This window comes from Oncorhynchus masou, chromosome 15, assembly GCF_036934945.1.
Source record: "Oncorhynchus masou masou isolate Uvic2021 chromosome 15, UVic_Omas_1.1, whole genome shotgun sequence".
NCBI classification, from domain to species: domain Eukaryota; kingdom Metazoa; phylum Chordata; class Actinopteri; order Salmoniformes; family Salmonidae; genus Oncorhynchus; species Oncorhynchus masou.
In genome coordinates this window covers 21,781,349-21,795,648 of record NC_088226.1, presented here as the reverse complement: position 1 = coordinate 21,795,648, position 14,300 = coordinate 21,781,349, and the positions used below count along the sequence as shown (strand labels likewise).

The 14,300-nt window shown below is 44.4% G+C and overlaps 1 protein-coding gene across 2 annotated transcripts in view; it reads right to left on the bottom strand.

Annotated features, from left to right (window-relative positions):
* Nucleotides 1-694: 694 nt before the first annotated feature.
* The window catches only part of LOC135555885 (GEM-interacting protein-like), a 47,619-nt gene continuing 34,013 nt past the window's right edge, over nt 695-14,300 (bottom strand). For both annotated transcript variants that reach the window (XM_064988675.1, XM_064988676.1), the window contains 7 exons: nt 14,095-14,255; nt 13,649-13,825; nt 13,350-13,487; nt 12,265-12,467; nt 8,202-8,535; nt 6,481-6,583; nt 695-6,066 (listed from right to left, as the gene is read on the bottom strand). In XM_064988675.1, coding sequence (XP_064844747.1) covers nt 5,342-6,066; nt 6,481-6,583; nt 8,202-8,535; nt 12,265-12,467; nt 13,350-13,487; nt 13,649-13,825; nt 14,095-14,255 — 1,841 coding nt within the window. In that variant the 3' untranslated portion in view covers nt 695-5,341. The remainder of the gene's footprint in view (nt 6,067-6,480; nt 6,584-8,201; nt 8,536-12,264; nt 12,468-13,349; nt 13,488-13,648; nt 13,826-14,094; nt 14,256-14,300) is intronic.

Sequence of the window (14,300 nt, the reverse complement as noted above, 5' to 3'; positions counted from 1 at the left end):
CTGCATTATAGGAACTTTTATTTATTTCAAACCTTATCCTACTTGGCTATACCCGTATTCTCAACTGTTGAGATTACATCAAACTATTTTGATAGTTAGGCCTATTGAACAATGACTAGGTCACAGTTTCACAAACTTGTTTTAGTTCTTACCCTAACACTGCACAACTAATTCAAATAATCAACTAATCGTCAAGCTTTAGTAGTGCAAAAAAACAAAACGTGCACCCCTTGGGGTCCCGAGGACCGAGTTTGGGAAACGCTGGACTAGGCCCTACTGTATGCATGACCAACCTAAAGAGAAAGGGTTTGATGGATTATGTGTGGATGAGACAAAACATGCACCTAACTAAACAATTCGAAACAAATGTTTTCCTACTTGCTAGAAATAAGTGGTCGGTTTAACGTTTGGCCCCGTTTGTAAAAAAAAAAAAAAAAAAAAAAAAAACTTTTCATGCGGTGAAGTCTACTGCCACCGTGTGGCAAGAGAGGTGGAGGCGAGATGCCTACAGCCAGCCTACTGTTCTTACATGATGGTAAAGTCAGTCACACCAGCAATTCTATGAAATGCTTTCGTACAAAGTCCAAACAGCAATTCATCTGACTGGAATTCATATCAAATGGATCCAAATATGGAAATCGTTGTAGTTAGAAGTTAATATGGAATATGGAATACAAGGGAATCTCAATGTAAGTACATCTTTATATGTGTTTATTAATAGAAATATTACAGCATTCCGATGAGCTTCCTATAAAACCCTAATAGAACAATCACACATGTATCGACCGTTTGTTTACAGTGGAAGCCTGGCATTCGCGTTTTTAAGGGAATGGCGAACAGTGCAGGAAACACTCGTGTCAGAACTGGGGGGGGGACTTTTTACAGAATTTATCAAGAGGATGAGGTTATAGGAAAGACAGCGATTTATTGTCCAGCCCTGTGACCGTAAGTGGGCAGTCTATCTAGCCTTCGTCTTTGTGTGCGCTGCTGCATAGAGCATACTTTTCCCCAAAAACTCTCAAACTCTATCCAAATATTCAGAGCAGTTCATAGTTACAGTTACAATTAATTTAGAACAGTCCAGATTAACTTTACAAAAAAATGACCCCCCCCATAGAAACCTTGAGAAACGAGTTCGCCTGAACTCAGGAGAGAGTGTGCTTCCTCGTTAAAGGGGTTACAGTGAATATGTGTTCTAAATGGAACCCTATTCCCAATCCTTACATAGGGCACTGGTCAACAGTAATGTACTACTGGGAATAGAGTGCCATTTGGGATGGAACCACGTGGACTTCTACTTAAAGAGGTTATTACAGTGCTTATCCTGCTATATTTAGGTTATGGAGTCCCTTCTATACCAGAGCTGGCTATTGGTTTCCGTGGTTTCCGGCCCAATCCTGGCCTGTTAGAGATATAGTGTGTATTCATTAGTGCACACCGTACAGTAGCAAAATGTTTCACAATGGAAACATGTGTCGGTATTACTTTATAATAAATCCATGTAATAGAGCATTTATAATGGATTAGTAAAATAGCTCATGCATCATTTATTAATCATTACTCATTCATACAATTTTAATATAGGTCCGTATAAACCATTGTCTAATCATTAGTTAAGTATTTTTGCGTGGCGTGATCTAAAGTGTGGGCTATTAATACTTTATAAACGCTTTGAGTGACCAGTGTAATTTCTCATTAAAAGATGGACATGCCATTCATTGGTAGACATTCTAGCAGTACCTGCTGCAGGTCTCAAAATGGCCCCTAGAACATATCAATGGTTAAACAATAAGCACACAATACAGATGATTTTTAAATATATTGAACATTTTATTCCGAAACAGTCACACTGTTGTAATAATAGTGCGATGTGTAACTTCAGACACATTATATGCTGAGAAGAACAACGTTTTTTCGTCTGAAAATGCTATCATTAGCGTTTCTTGGCAGTGAAATGTCTACCAAAACCAACGCGTAGAGCAGTCAGTCAATATACAGCTTGCGAGGTAGGGAAACAAATATCTGAATTCATAATTTAGCTGAACTATCCCATTATGTTTAAAGAGTGACTACATTTTAAAGGCCCAGTAAAAGTGTCGCCAAAAAACAAAGCCGTGTGAAAATAGTGTGGTTAAAAGACTGGAAGGATTTAAAAGTTCTACATGTCACATTTCTATCTGCAAATCATACATTGAACATATTTACCTCAATCACATAGGCCTATCAGTAGTAATGAATGAATAAGAGAGAACAACCGATCTGGCCAGCTGTTGTGTGTAGGCTACATCTCCCAGTTGTATGACTCGTTTGCGTTTGTGAGGTTGACAAGATTAGCAAAACATTCACGTTACAATAGAGGGCTGCATTCCTGTGCGAGACAGGGTGGAGTGAGCTGGGCCACATAAGCATAAAATAACATTGCGGGACTGCAGTTGGGTTCGGGACCAGTTCTTGCAGTAGCGGGTGGGAGTCGGACAGAAAGCCAGCAGTGGTATGAAAAACTGCTTGTGTGGGCGAGAGCGGGTGCAGGCAGGAGCGGGATGAATAAATTAGTCTGGTGCAGACCTTTACATTACACCTCTTCCTACAACAGTTTTCGTGAATAAAATGTTTGATATATTTCCTTAATCTAAAGGCCCACTGCAGTCAAACACTAGATTTTCCTGTGTTTTATATATATTTCCACAATATGAGATTGGAATAATTCTGTGAAATTGTGAAAATTATGATAATGCCCTTTTAGTATAAGAGATTCCAAAATTCTCTGCCAATATCAGCTAGTTTTTAAGTTTTCTCCTCCCCACTCAGACCACTAGCAAAATTCTTGCTTGAGAAATTGCTGTTTGCTAAGAATCGACTTTTTGTTTCTTTTTGACCATTTTAATTGAAAACAATCACAGTGAGGTACTTAATTGTTACCCAGAAATGATTTGATATTGAGATAAAAACGTCTGTATTGGACCTTTAAACATCCTGTGTTGTGTACTTGTTCTTTTACCATTGATACTGTATGTTTCAGACCTTAAGGAGCATCAGGTACAGCTGGACCGTCTGTCTACCAATGGCATGTCCATCTTTTTGTGAGAAATTACACTGGTCACCAAACATTTATAAAGTATTTATAAAGTGTAAATTGCACACCATTTATATGAGGCCACGCAAAACAACGTAACTAATGATTCTTCAAATGGCTTCAATGACCTATATTAAACATCGTATGAATGGAGAATTGATTAAGAAAAAAAATGAATAAACTATTTACTAATCCATTTACAAATGCTTTATTACGTGGAGTTGCTATAAAGTGCTACCAGAGTTTCTATTGGACATATTCAGGTAGGTCCCTCCCCATTTGGTTCAGTTTGGTTTCTATTGAAGACACACACAGTGTAGTGTGCATGACTGGAATTGTCACGGTGCTGATGATAGCATTACAACGGATGTTGATGCAAATTATACATACAGTATAGGGATGAATTATTTAAAGTCTAGATTTGGCTATGTGTGTCTGTGTATATAGACAGTGTGTATGGACAGTGTGTGAGTAGGCCCTTTGGTGAGCGTTTCATTTATATATCTATGTGCATGTGTGATGAGTTACATTACCAGTCAAAAATTTGGACACACACACCTACTCATTCCAGGGTTTTCTTTATTTTTGACTATTTTCTACATTGTAGAATAGTGAAGCCATCAAAACTATGAAATAACACATATGGAATCATGTAGTAACCCAAAAAGTGTTAAACAAATTCAAATATATTTTATATTCTTCAAAGTAGCTACCCTTTGCCTTGATGACAGCTTTGCACACTCTTGGCTTTCTCTCAAACAGCTTCACGAGGGATGCTTTTCTTACAGTCTTAAAGGAGTTCCCACATATGCTGAGCTCTTGTTGGCTGCTTTTCCTTCACGCTGCGTTCCAACTCATCCCAAACCATCTCAATTGGGTTGAGGTCGGGTGATTGTGGAGGCCAGGTCATCTGATGCAGCTCTCCATCACTCTCCTTGGTCAAATAGCCCTTAACCAAACTAGAGGTTTGTTTTGTGTCATTGTCCTGTTGAAAAACAAATGATAGTCGCACTAAGCACAAACCAGATGGGTTGGCGTATCGCTGCAAAATGCGGTGGTAGCCATGCTGGATAAATATTCCTTGAATTCTAAATAAATCACTGAAAGTGTCACCAGCAAAGCACCCCTACCTCCTCCTCCATGCTTCACTGTGGGAACCACACATGCGGAGATCATCCGTTCACCTATTCTGCATCTCACAAAGACACAGCGGTTGGAAACAAATATCTCAAATTTGGACTAATCAGACCAAAGGACAGATTCACACCGGTCTAATGTCCATTGCTTGTGTTTCTTGGCACAAGCAAGTCTCTTTTTCTTATTGGTGTCCTTTAGTAGTGTTTTCTATACAGCAATTCGAACCATGAAGGCCTGATTCATGCAGTCTCCTCTGAACAGTTGATGTTGAGATGTGTCTGTTACTTGAACTCCGTGAAGTATTTTTTGGGGCTGCAATCGGAGGTGCAGTGAACTCTAATGAATTTATCCTATGCAGCAGAGGTAACTCAGAGTCTTCCTCTTCTGTGGTGGTCTACACGACTTTTGCGACTGCACTTGAAATTTCAAATTGACTGACGTTCATGTCTTAAAGTATGTGTAATGGACGGTCGTTTCTCTTTGCTTATTTGAGCTGTTCTTGCCATAATATGGTCTTTTACCAAATAGGGCTATCTTCTGTATACCACCCCTTCCTTGCCAACTGATTGGCTCAAACACATTAAGAAGGAAAGAAATTCCACAAATTAACTTTTAACAAGGCACACCTGTTAATTTAAATGCATTACCTGAGCCTTCCTCATGAAGCTGGTTGAGTGAACTCCAAGAGTGTGCAAAGCTGTCATCAAGGCAAAGGGTGGCTACTTCCCGGAATTTCAAATATAAAATCTATTTAGAACACTTTTTTGGTTACTACATGATTCTATATGTGTTATTTCATAGTTTTGATGTCTTCACTATTATTCGACAATGTAGAAAATAGTACAAATAAAGAAAAACCCTTGAATGAGTAGGTGTGTCCAAACTTTTGACTGGTACTGTATGTTAGTATGTTCTGTATTTATGAGTATTCTCGAGTAATCATGAGTGTATGTCATTTGTCACTGTATTTGTAAAAAACACTTGACGTTACACAATACAATTCATCCCTTCTATGGGTTTAACCATAGAAATAGAATCCTGTCAGTGTACGGAACGTTGACTTGAATGGGCAATGTCCATTCTGGAATGAGATTCTAATTCTATGGTTCAAAGTTCCAACCTTCCTCCTCCTCAGACAAAGTGTTGCTGCAGTCCTGAGTGGCTACGTCTGAGCTTCAGCCCTGACAGGATCTTCCGGGCCGGGCCACTCAGACCCTCCTCTCCGCTCAGTCTCCGCCTCTCACCCACCCACCCCTGCCTGTTATTGGACTGGTTTACGTTCAGCTTAGACAATGTTGCAGACCAACTCCTAAGCCCCGCCTCCTGAGCACCGGTGCTCGGCGTCGGATTGGCTCCTGCCTCTACTGCTGTTGTTTCAGCTACTGATGTTTCTACTACCACTGTCCCTGCCCGCAGCCTGCCCTGTGGAACCTCACATGGGCGTGTCTTCTCTCTTTCTGTCTGGCTCTCTGGGGCGTGGCCTCCAGCCTGGCTGAGCAGGTGGTAGGCGGTTGTCTCGGGGGGAAGCTCCAATCGAAGGATTCTCCTTCTCTGGCTAACATGTTCAGGTTCTGGGGAGGGGCTACGGCTGCTGTCTGCGCTCCTCGGTTGGTTTCTCTTCTTCTCCTCCTCCTCTTCATCCTCATCCTCCTCCTCCTCTTCCCCGAGCTGCCCGGCACTGGTAGTGCCCGTGGAGCGGCGGAGACCCGGGGTGGGCTGGCGCTGGTACTTGACAGGCTGCCTGTTGAAGTGGCTCCGTGGCTGGGTCCCCACGGAGGGAGAGTCAGCTGGCTCTGGACCCCCTACCAGATCACCCAGAGCAGCAGCCTCTATTGATGCCCCCCTCACAGCCACGACTGGGGAAGCAAGGGGGAGGAAAGGGAGGAGAGAGGGGAGGATATGCGACAACAAGACAAACCAGAGAAACACAGATTAACCACTGTACTTCACCTTTAGCTTAGCAAAGTAAATACTCTGTCTCTTTCTATCATAACATGTTGTGTGAGTTTAGGGCTAGCTTTTGAGAGGCTGTTGAATATTGGCAAAAGAAAGAAGAAAATGCCTACAATGAAGTCAGCAGAGGGCGCTATAACATGACAAAAACAGTGAGCAGCGAGCAGACAAAAGATCTGTTGTGCAGCAGAGAAAGGTTATGTAAGGAAAATGACAGATCAGATAAGAACAGCAAAGTCCTCTAGCCCACCTGTTTACCAACAATACCTATTAATCCAACCAACCATTCCTCTGATACTACAGTACATCCCGCCTACCTGCTCTCTCACTGGCTTCAGGGCTGAGCTGGTCCACTGCCTCATTGGACGACGACTTGTCAGATATATAACCCTCGCTCGAGTCTCTCTTGATTGTACGAGTCTGTTGAAATGACACAAACTCTGAGTTTTGGAGAATAGATATCAGATTTTGGGGGTAGGAAGTGTTGGGAATGGAACACTGTAGCGAGATAAATACTATATTTCTAGGTCTAGATAGTGAACCCCAGTGGGTTACAGAGAGATTGCCAGGTAAATTGTGGATGTTGATTAGCCAATACATATAACATGGACAAAGAAAAAACTTATTGGAGAAAATCAAGTTGCCTGGTCACTTGTTCTCCTAGTTCTGTTTTTCAGGTAAAAAAAAATAAGCAAAGGGCAGGGCACTAACCTTCTCTTCCACCCCCCCCACCCTCACACCCTCCCAGTATTTCCCAGTGGTCAGTGTTGTGTATTTAGTGGCCAAGAATGCCCACGCTAGGGCTGTGTCTCAATAGCTTTAACTTGCTTCCTCTCCTCATGTTCTTTCCTACTCGTGAATTCTGCAGTTTACACATTATCCAGTCCTTTGGCCTATCAGTGGTAACGAAGGAGAGAAGAAAGGAAAGGAAGTAATTTCACAATATAGGAAGGAGAACAGGAATAATTTGACACTCATTTACTATATTTCACAGAAGAAGAAGCCATTGGACAGTATTGAGATCCAGCCGGGGTAGATCTGGTCAGGAAAGGAAGGGTAGGATCAGAGTCCAGTCAGAGGTAGCATAGACACACAGAGACACACACACACACACACACCAATGTTGCATTGTGTTAAGCCTCACAAAAAAAGCACATAATCCCCTCCGGGTTGGCCACAGTAGAGTCACAGCATGGCGAGCCAGGAGCTTTAAAGGGGCAATCTGGGATTGGTACATCTGTTTTGGGATTTTTTTAATTTGAATTAATGATATAGCCATTGACTCTTGAATAATATTCCTTATAAGTGCCTCATTTCTTCAACTCCATCCCTCAGCTGTTTACCAAAAAAAGTGACTGGAGAGACCTCTTGTTGTTTGAATCCCAGATTACCCCTTTGAGACAACAACAGGTAACAGAAGCAACAGGAAAGAAAGCAGCTCAAGGCAGCAGGCTGAGGCTGAACTCCGTGAACCCTGGCTTTGAGGCAGACTTGGGTTCAAATACTATTTGAAATCTGTCAAATACTTTGAGTAGTTGCTCTAGCCTTCCTGGGGTGCCAGATGGGCTGGGCTACAGTTTTGTGACTATTCTATTGGAACTATTGCGCCGTGTAGTAGCCTGGCGAAAGTATTTGAAATCATTTCTAATAGTATTTTAACCCAGGTCTGACTGTAGGGCATCATGAGCCGGCTCAGTGTTACTTAGACTTAGAGGACCAATCACTGGCTGACAAACCTACAGCTGCCAGATATGTGATCAAAAGGCCTCAGATTCAAAATTAAGTGTTTGATTGAGGTTAACATTGCCCTCCTATTCAAACCATTTAAAAACACTGGAGAAAATCTGTATTTAAATGTACTTCAGCATAGTGGGTCTATGAAAAGTATTTGAAAAGTCTATATTTATCTATCAGCTGAGGGTTAACCCATCTGTTAACCAGACCTGGGTTCAAATGGTATGTTTAGATTCAAATACTTAAGCTGCACTTGATTGAGCTTGTCTGACACGATGGAATCCCCCCTCAGTGTGTCCCTTACCTCTAGGGAACGTGGGCGTTCTTTGGACGAGGCTCCTCTAGTGGGGGGGTCCTGGGACCCAGGGTCAACCCCAGCAACAGTCTTCTGGCCCCCCCCTTGACACATCGCCCGGGGAGGGGTGTCAGGGAGGGGGGTGGTGGGGGCGGGAGGTGGAGCATCAAAGATGTGTTGGTGGTGTGTGATGAGAAACTCCACCAGTAGGGCTTGGTAGGTGGTCTCCAGTAGGGCCACCATGGACACGTCTACAGACACTAGCGGGCGCAGCAGGGTCGGACCAAACACGATGCCCAGGTTACTGGGAGACATCTTGTTCTCCTCGTAGTTCTCTGATACTCTGTGGAGAGAGAGAGAGAGAATGTGAAATCAGTGAAGAAGAGAGAGGATAGAGTATGGCCTAAAACATACAATCTGGAGGGCCCAGCATCCCTCATATGACCATGTGACCGACCGTTCTGCTGCACGCCACAATAATCTGTTTACCCTTTGAGCTGAAGCCGAGGCAGCTAACACAAGTCTAGAGGAGCTAACACAAGTCTATGAGCATGGTTCACTGAGACATCTCCACAACAACCAGGTTTGCTAATTGTGCCGCAGTGTGCAATAGTATCTGTGTAGGTGACGCATCATGTGCCGCAGTGTGCAGTAGTATCTGTGTAGGTGACAGTAGTGTGCAGTAGTAGGTGACTGTGTAGGTGACGCATCATGTGCCGCAGTGTGCAGTAGTATCTGTGTAGGTGACGCATCATGTGCCGCAGTGTGCAGTAGTATCTGTGTAGGTGACGCATCATGTGCCGCAGTGTGCAGTAGTATCTGTGTAGGTGAGGCATCATGTGCCGCAGTGTGCAGTAGTATCTGTGTAGGTGACGCATCATGTGCCGCAGTGTGCAGTAGTATCTGTGTAGGTGACGGATCATGTGCCGCAGTGTGCAGTAGTATCTGTGTAGGTGACGCATCATGTGCCGCAGTGTGCAGTAGTATCTGTGTAGGTGACGCATAGTATCAGTAGTATCTGTGTAGGTGACGGATCATGTGCCGCAGTGTGCAGTAGTATCTGTGTAGGTGACATCATGTGTGCAGTGTGCAGTAGTATCTGTGTAGGTGACGGATCATGTGCCGCAGTGTGTAGTATCTGTATCTGTGTAGTGTGCAGTAGTATCGTGTAGGTGACATCATGTGCCGCAGTGTGCAGTAGTATCTGTGTAGGTGACGGATCATGTGCCGCAGTGTGCAGTAGTATCTGTGTAGGTGACGCATCATGTGCCGCAGTGTGCAGTAGTATCTGTGTAGGTGACGCATCATGTACCGCAGTGTGCAGTAGTATCTGTGTAGGTGACGCATCATGTGCTGCAGTGTGCAGTAGTATCTGTGTAGGTGACGCATCATGTGCTGCAGTGTGCAGTAGTATCTGTGTAGGTGACGCATCATGTGCCACAGTGTGCAGTAGTATCTGTGTAGGTGACGCATCATGTGCCACAGTGTGCAGTAGTATCTGTGTAGGTGACGCATCATGTGCCGCAGTGTGCAGTAGTATCTGTGTAGGTGACGCATCATGTGCTGCAGTGTGCAGTAGTATCTGTGTAGGTGATGCATCATGTTGCATGTTCCGGTACGGGATACACATGGTATACACCATCCAACGAAATGCTTCCTTCAGGCTCCTTCTCGACAATGCAACAACAATAAGAAATAAGAAATATAGGAACATTAAGTAAATGGCTCAGTAGAATAAAATAAAACAGGGCCTCCCGAGTGGCGCAACGGTCCAAGGCACTGCATCGCAGTGCTAGAGGTGTCACTACAGACCCGGGTTCGATCCCGTATCACAACCAGCCATGGTTGGGAGTCCCATAAGGCAGCGCATAATTGGCCCAGCGTTGTTCGGGTTAGGGGAGGGTTTGGCCGAGGGGGCTTTACTTGGCTCATCGCACTCTAGCGACTCCTTGTGGATGGGGGACGCCTGCAGGTTGACCTTGGTCATCAGGTGAACAGTGTTTCCTCCGACACATTGGTGCAGCTGGCTTCCAGGTTAAGCGGTCAGGTGTCAAGAGGCGAGGTTTGGCGGGTCATGTTTTGGAGGATGTATGATTCGACCTTCGCCTCCCGAGCCCGTTGGGGGAGTTGCAGCGATGAAAAAGGGGAGTAATTTAAAAATATATATATATATATATATAAATAATACAGGAAGGCACAATTTACAGTCCATATTTCCATGTGTTTCGGGGAAGGGGGGATTGTGCAATACTGAGAAATCATAATAAGAGTCAGCAGTTGTGATGTGTGAGTGAGTGCATGCGTGCTAAGGTGTGGAGAATCAGATCAGGTGGTCAGTCCAGTTCAAGTGTTCAGCAGTCTGATGGCTTGAGGATAGAAACTGTCTCGGAGCCTGTTGGTATCAGATCTCATGCTCCGATACTGTCTGCCCGACGGTAAGGGAGTGAACAGCTCGTGGTTGGGTTGGGGTGTGTGGGGTCCTTGATGATGCTGCAGGCCTTCCTCGGGCACCGTTTCGAATAGATGTCCCGAATAGGTGGGAGCATGGTGCTGCACTGTATAATAGAGTAGTACTTGTGAAGGTGACGCATCATATGCTGCACTGTGTAGTAGTGTAGTACCTGTGAAGGTGATGCATCATATGCTGCAGTGTGTAGTGCCTGTGAAGGTGACGCATCATATGCTGCACTGTATAATAGAGTAGTACTTGTTAAGGTGACGCATCATATGCTGCACTGTGTAGTAGTGTAGTACCTGTGAAGGTGACGCACCATATGTTGGACTGTGTAGTAGCGTAGTACCTGTGAAGGTGACACATCAAATGCCGCACTGTATAGTAGCGTAGTACCTGTGAAGGTGACGCATCATATGCTGCACTGTGTAGTACCTGTGAAGGTGACGCATCATATGCTGCACTGTGTAGTAGTGTAGTACCTGTGAAGGTAACGCATCACTGTGTAGTAGAGTAGTACCTGTGAAGGTGATGCATCATATGCTGCACTGTGTAGTAGTGTAGTACCTGTGAAGGTAACGCATCACTGTGTAGTAGAGTAGTACCTGTGAAGGTGATGCATCATATGCTGCACTGTGTAGTAGTGTAGTACCTGTGAAGGTGACGCATCATATGCTGCACTGTGTAGTAGTGTAGTACCTGTGAAGGTAACGCATCATATGCTGCAGTGTGTAGTACCTGTGAAGGTGACGCATCATATGCTGCACTGTGTAGTAGTGTAGTACCTGTGAAGATGATGCATCATATGCTGCACTGTGTAGTAGTGTAGTACCTGTGAAGGTGATGCATCATATGCTGCAGTGTGTAGTGCCTGTGAAGGTGACGCATCATATGCTGCACTGTATAATAGAGTAGTACTTGTGAAGGTGACACATCATATGCTGCACTGTGTAGTAGTGTAGTACCTGTGAAGGTGACGCACCATATGTTGGACTGTGTAGTAGTGTAGTACCTGTGAAGGTGACACATCAAATGCCGCACTGTATAGTAGCGTAGTACCTGTGAAGGTGACGCATCATATGCTGCACTGTGTAGTACCTGTGAAGGTGACGCATCATATGCTGCACTGTGTAGTAGTGTAGTACCTGTGAAGGTAACGCATCACTGTGTAGTAGAGTAGTACCTGTGAAGGTGATGCATCATATGCTGCACTGTGTAGTAGTGTAGTACCTGTGAAGGTAACGCATCATATGCTGCAGTGTGTAGTACCTGTGAAGTTGACGCATCATATGCTGCACTGTGTAGTAGTGTAGTACCTGTGAAGGTGACGCATCATATGCTGCAGTGTGTAGTACCTGTGAAGGTGATGCATCATATGCTGCACTGTGTAATAGTGTAGTACCTGTGAAGGTGACACATCACTGTATAGTAGAGTAGTACCTGTGAAGGTGATGCATCATATGCTGCACTGTGTAGTAGCGTAGTACCTGTGAAGGTGACGCATCATATGCTGCAGTGTGTAGTAGTGTAGTACCTGTGAAGGTGACGCATCATATGCTGCAGTGTGTAGTACCTGTGAAGGTGACACATCATATGCTGCACTGTGTAATAGTGTAGTACCTGTGAAGGTGACGCATCATATGCTGCAGTGTGTAGTAGCGGTATGGGGGCAGTCTCTCCAGCAGGTCTCTCAGGTTATATGTGAGGTCATTCACTATCCCAGGAGTCTCTGCTGCCGCCTCCCTGTCACTAAGATGCTGGATCTCCTTGCCCACCCCGATGAAGTCATTGTACAGGTCAAAGGTCAACAGCGGCTCTGGAAGCTGTGTGAGGAGGAAGATGGTTATTATTAACAATTAATTAACACATAATAATAATAATAAATACTTATTAGCTTCGATGCATTGACTGACAACTGTACCACATGATGTTCACTAAAAGGGGAATCCTGAGTTAAGATATGTCCATACTAGTCATAGTTTGGCATAATCATGAAAGGGAGCTTTGTGTGAGAGCTTAAATAACAGTGTATAACAATGTATGACTGTATCTCAAGTCAGAATCCATTCGCCTCGATATGGTCTCTATTAACTGTCGTTGGCTCTACAGTATATTGTCTCTATTAACTGTCGTTGGCTCTACAGTATATTGTCTGTATTAACTGTGTCGTTGGCTCTACAGTATATTGTCTGTATTAACTGTGTTATTGGCTCTACAGTATATTGTCTGTATTAACTGTATCGTTGGCTCTACATTATATTGTCTCTAACTGTCGTTGGCTCTACAGTATATTGTCTCTAACTGTCATTGGCTCTACAGTACATTGTCTGTATTAACTGTATCGTTGGCTCTACAGTATATTGTCTGTATTAACTGTGTCGTTGGCTCTACATTGTATTGTCTGTATTAACTGTGTCGTTGGCTCTACAGTATATTGTCTGTATTAACTGTGTCATTGGCTTTACAGTATATTGTCTGTATTAACTGTGTTATTGGCTCGACAGTATATTGTCTGTATTAACTGTATCGTTGGCTCTACAGTATATTGTCTCTATTAACTGTCGTTGGCTCTACAGTATATTGTCTGTATTAACTGTATAGTTGGCTCTACAGCATATTGTCTGTATTAACTGTATCGTTGGCTCTACATTATATTGACTGTAATATCCATTTTCTTTGTTGTCTGGGAAACAGTGGAGTTGTACCTCCTTGAAGAAGTGTTTGAGGACCGAGGTGACGTCATGAGGTGAAAGGTCAGAGAGGTCGACTTGGTCCCCCTGGGTCTCGAAGACCTGACACAGCTTCTGGATACGAGGCTTCGACCCACTGATACGATACACCCCCTGGGTGGGAGGGAGGGAGGGTTGGATGTAGGGGGAAAGGAGGGCAAGAGAAAGCAAGAGGGATTGAGAGAAGGGCACTGTATTGTCGCTTCTGCAAAACAGTTTTCCTGTTTGCTTCAGTACTTATTCTAAGGCATATGACATCCAGGTTAATACTGTACCTGTAGAGTGAGGGCCCTGCTCTCTATCTCGGCCGTGCAGCGCTGGACCACATAGGGCACCTCGTCAGGCCGGTCCCGGGGCAACAGGGAGAAACCCACGCCAAACAGAATGCTCTTCCTGTTCTCACACTCATGCTGTAACACCTCCAGACACTTCCTGTGGACCGCCACGCCACACTACAGATTGACGGCAGGCGAGACAGAGGACATGGATTAGCAAAGCACAGGGTGACCTCAAATCACACCCTATATACCTGGATCACACTATAGACTCAACCTGAGCCATACTGTGCTGGCGCCACTGTGGAGGACAGAGAACCAAACCAGCCCAGTACAGCTCGGTTCCACCCTTTAGTGTGACTGTGAATCAGGCGACAACGTTCTACTTTTGTCAGTTAAGAGGCTGCCACATGAAAGTCTCTCCTTCGTTTCCTCCTCTTTCCCACCTCCTCACACTCGATGCCGTTGACCACGATGTAGGTGTCACACTGCTTGCACTTCACCATCTTGCTCTTCATCTTCCGGAATCGGTGCGTCAGCACGGCTCGGGACGTAGTCCGTACCTTCCCCACCGCACCGTTCCCCTCTGGAGTGGAGTCCACACAATCTAGGAGAAACCACACAGGAACCGGACTCAGTCATACTCGGCAGT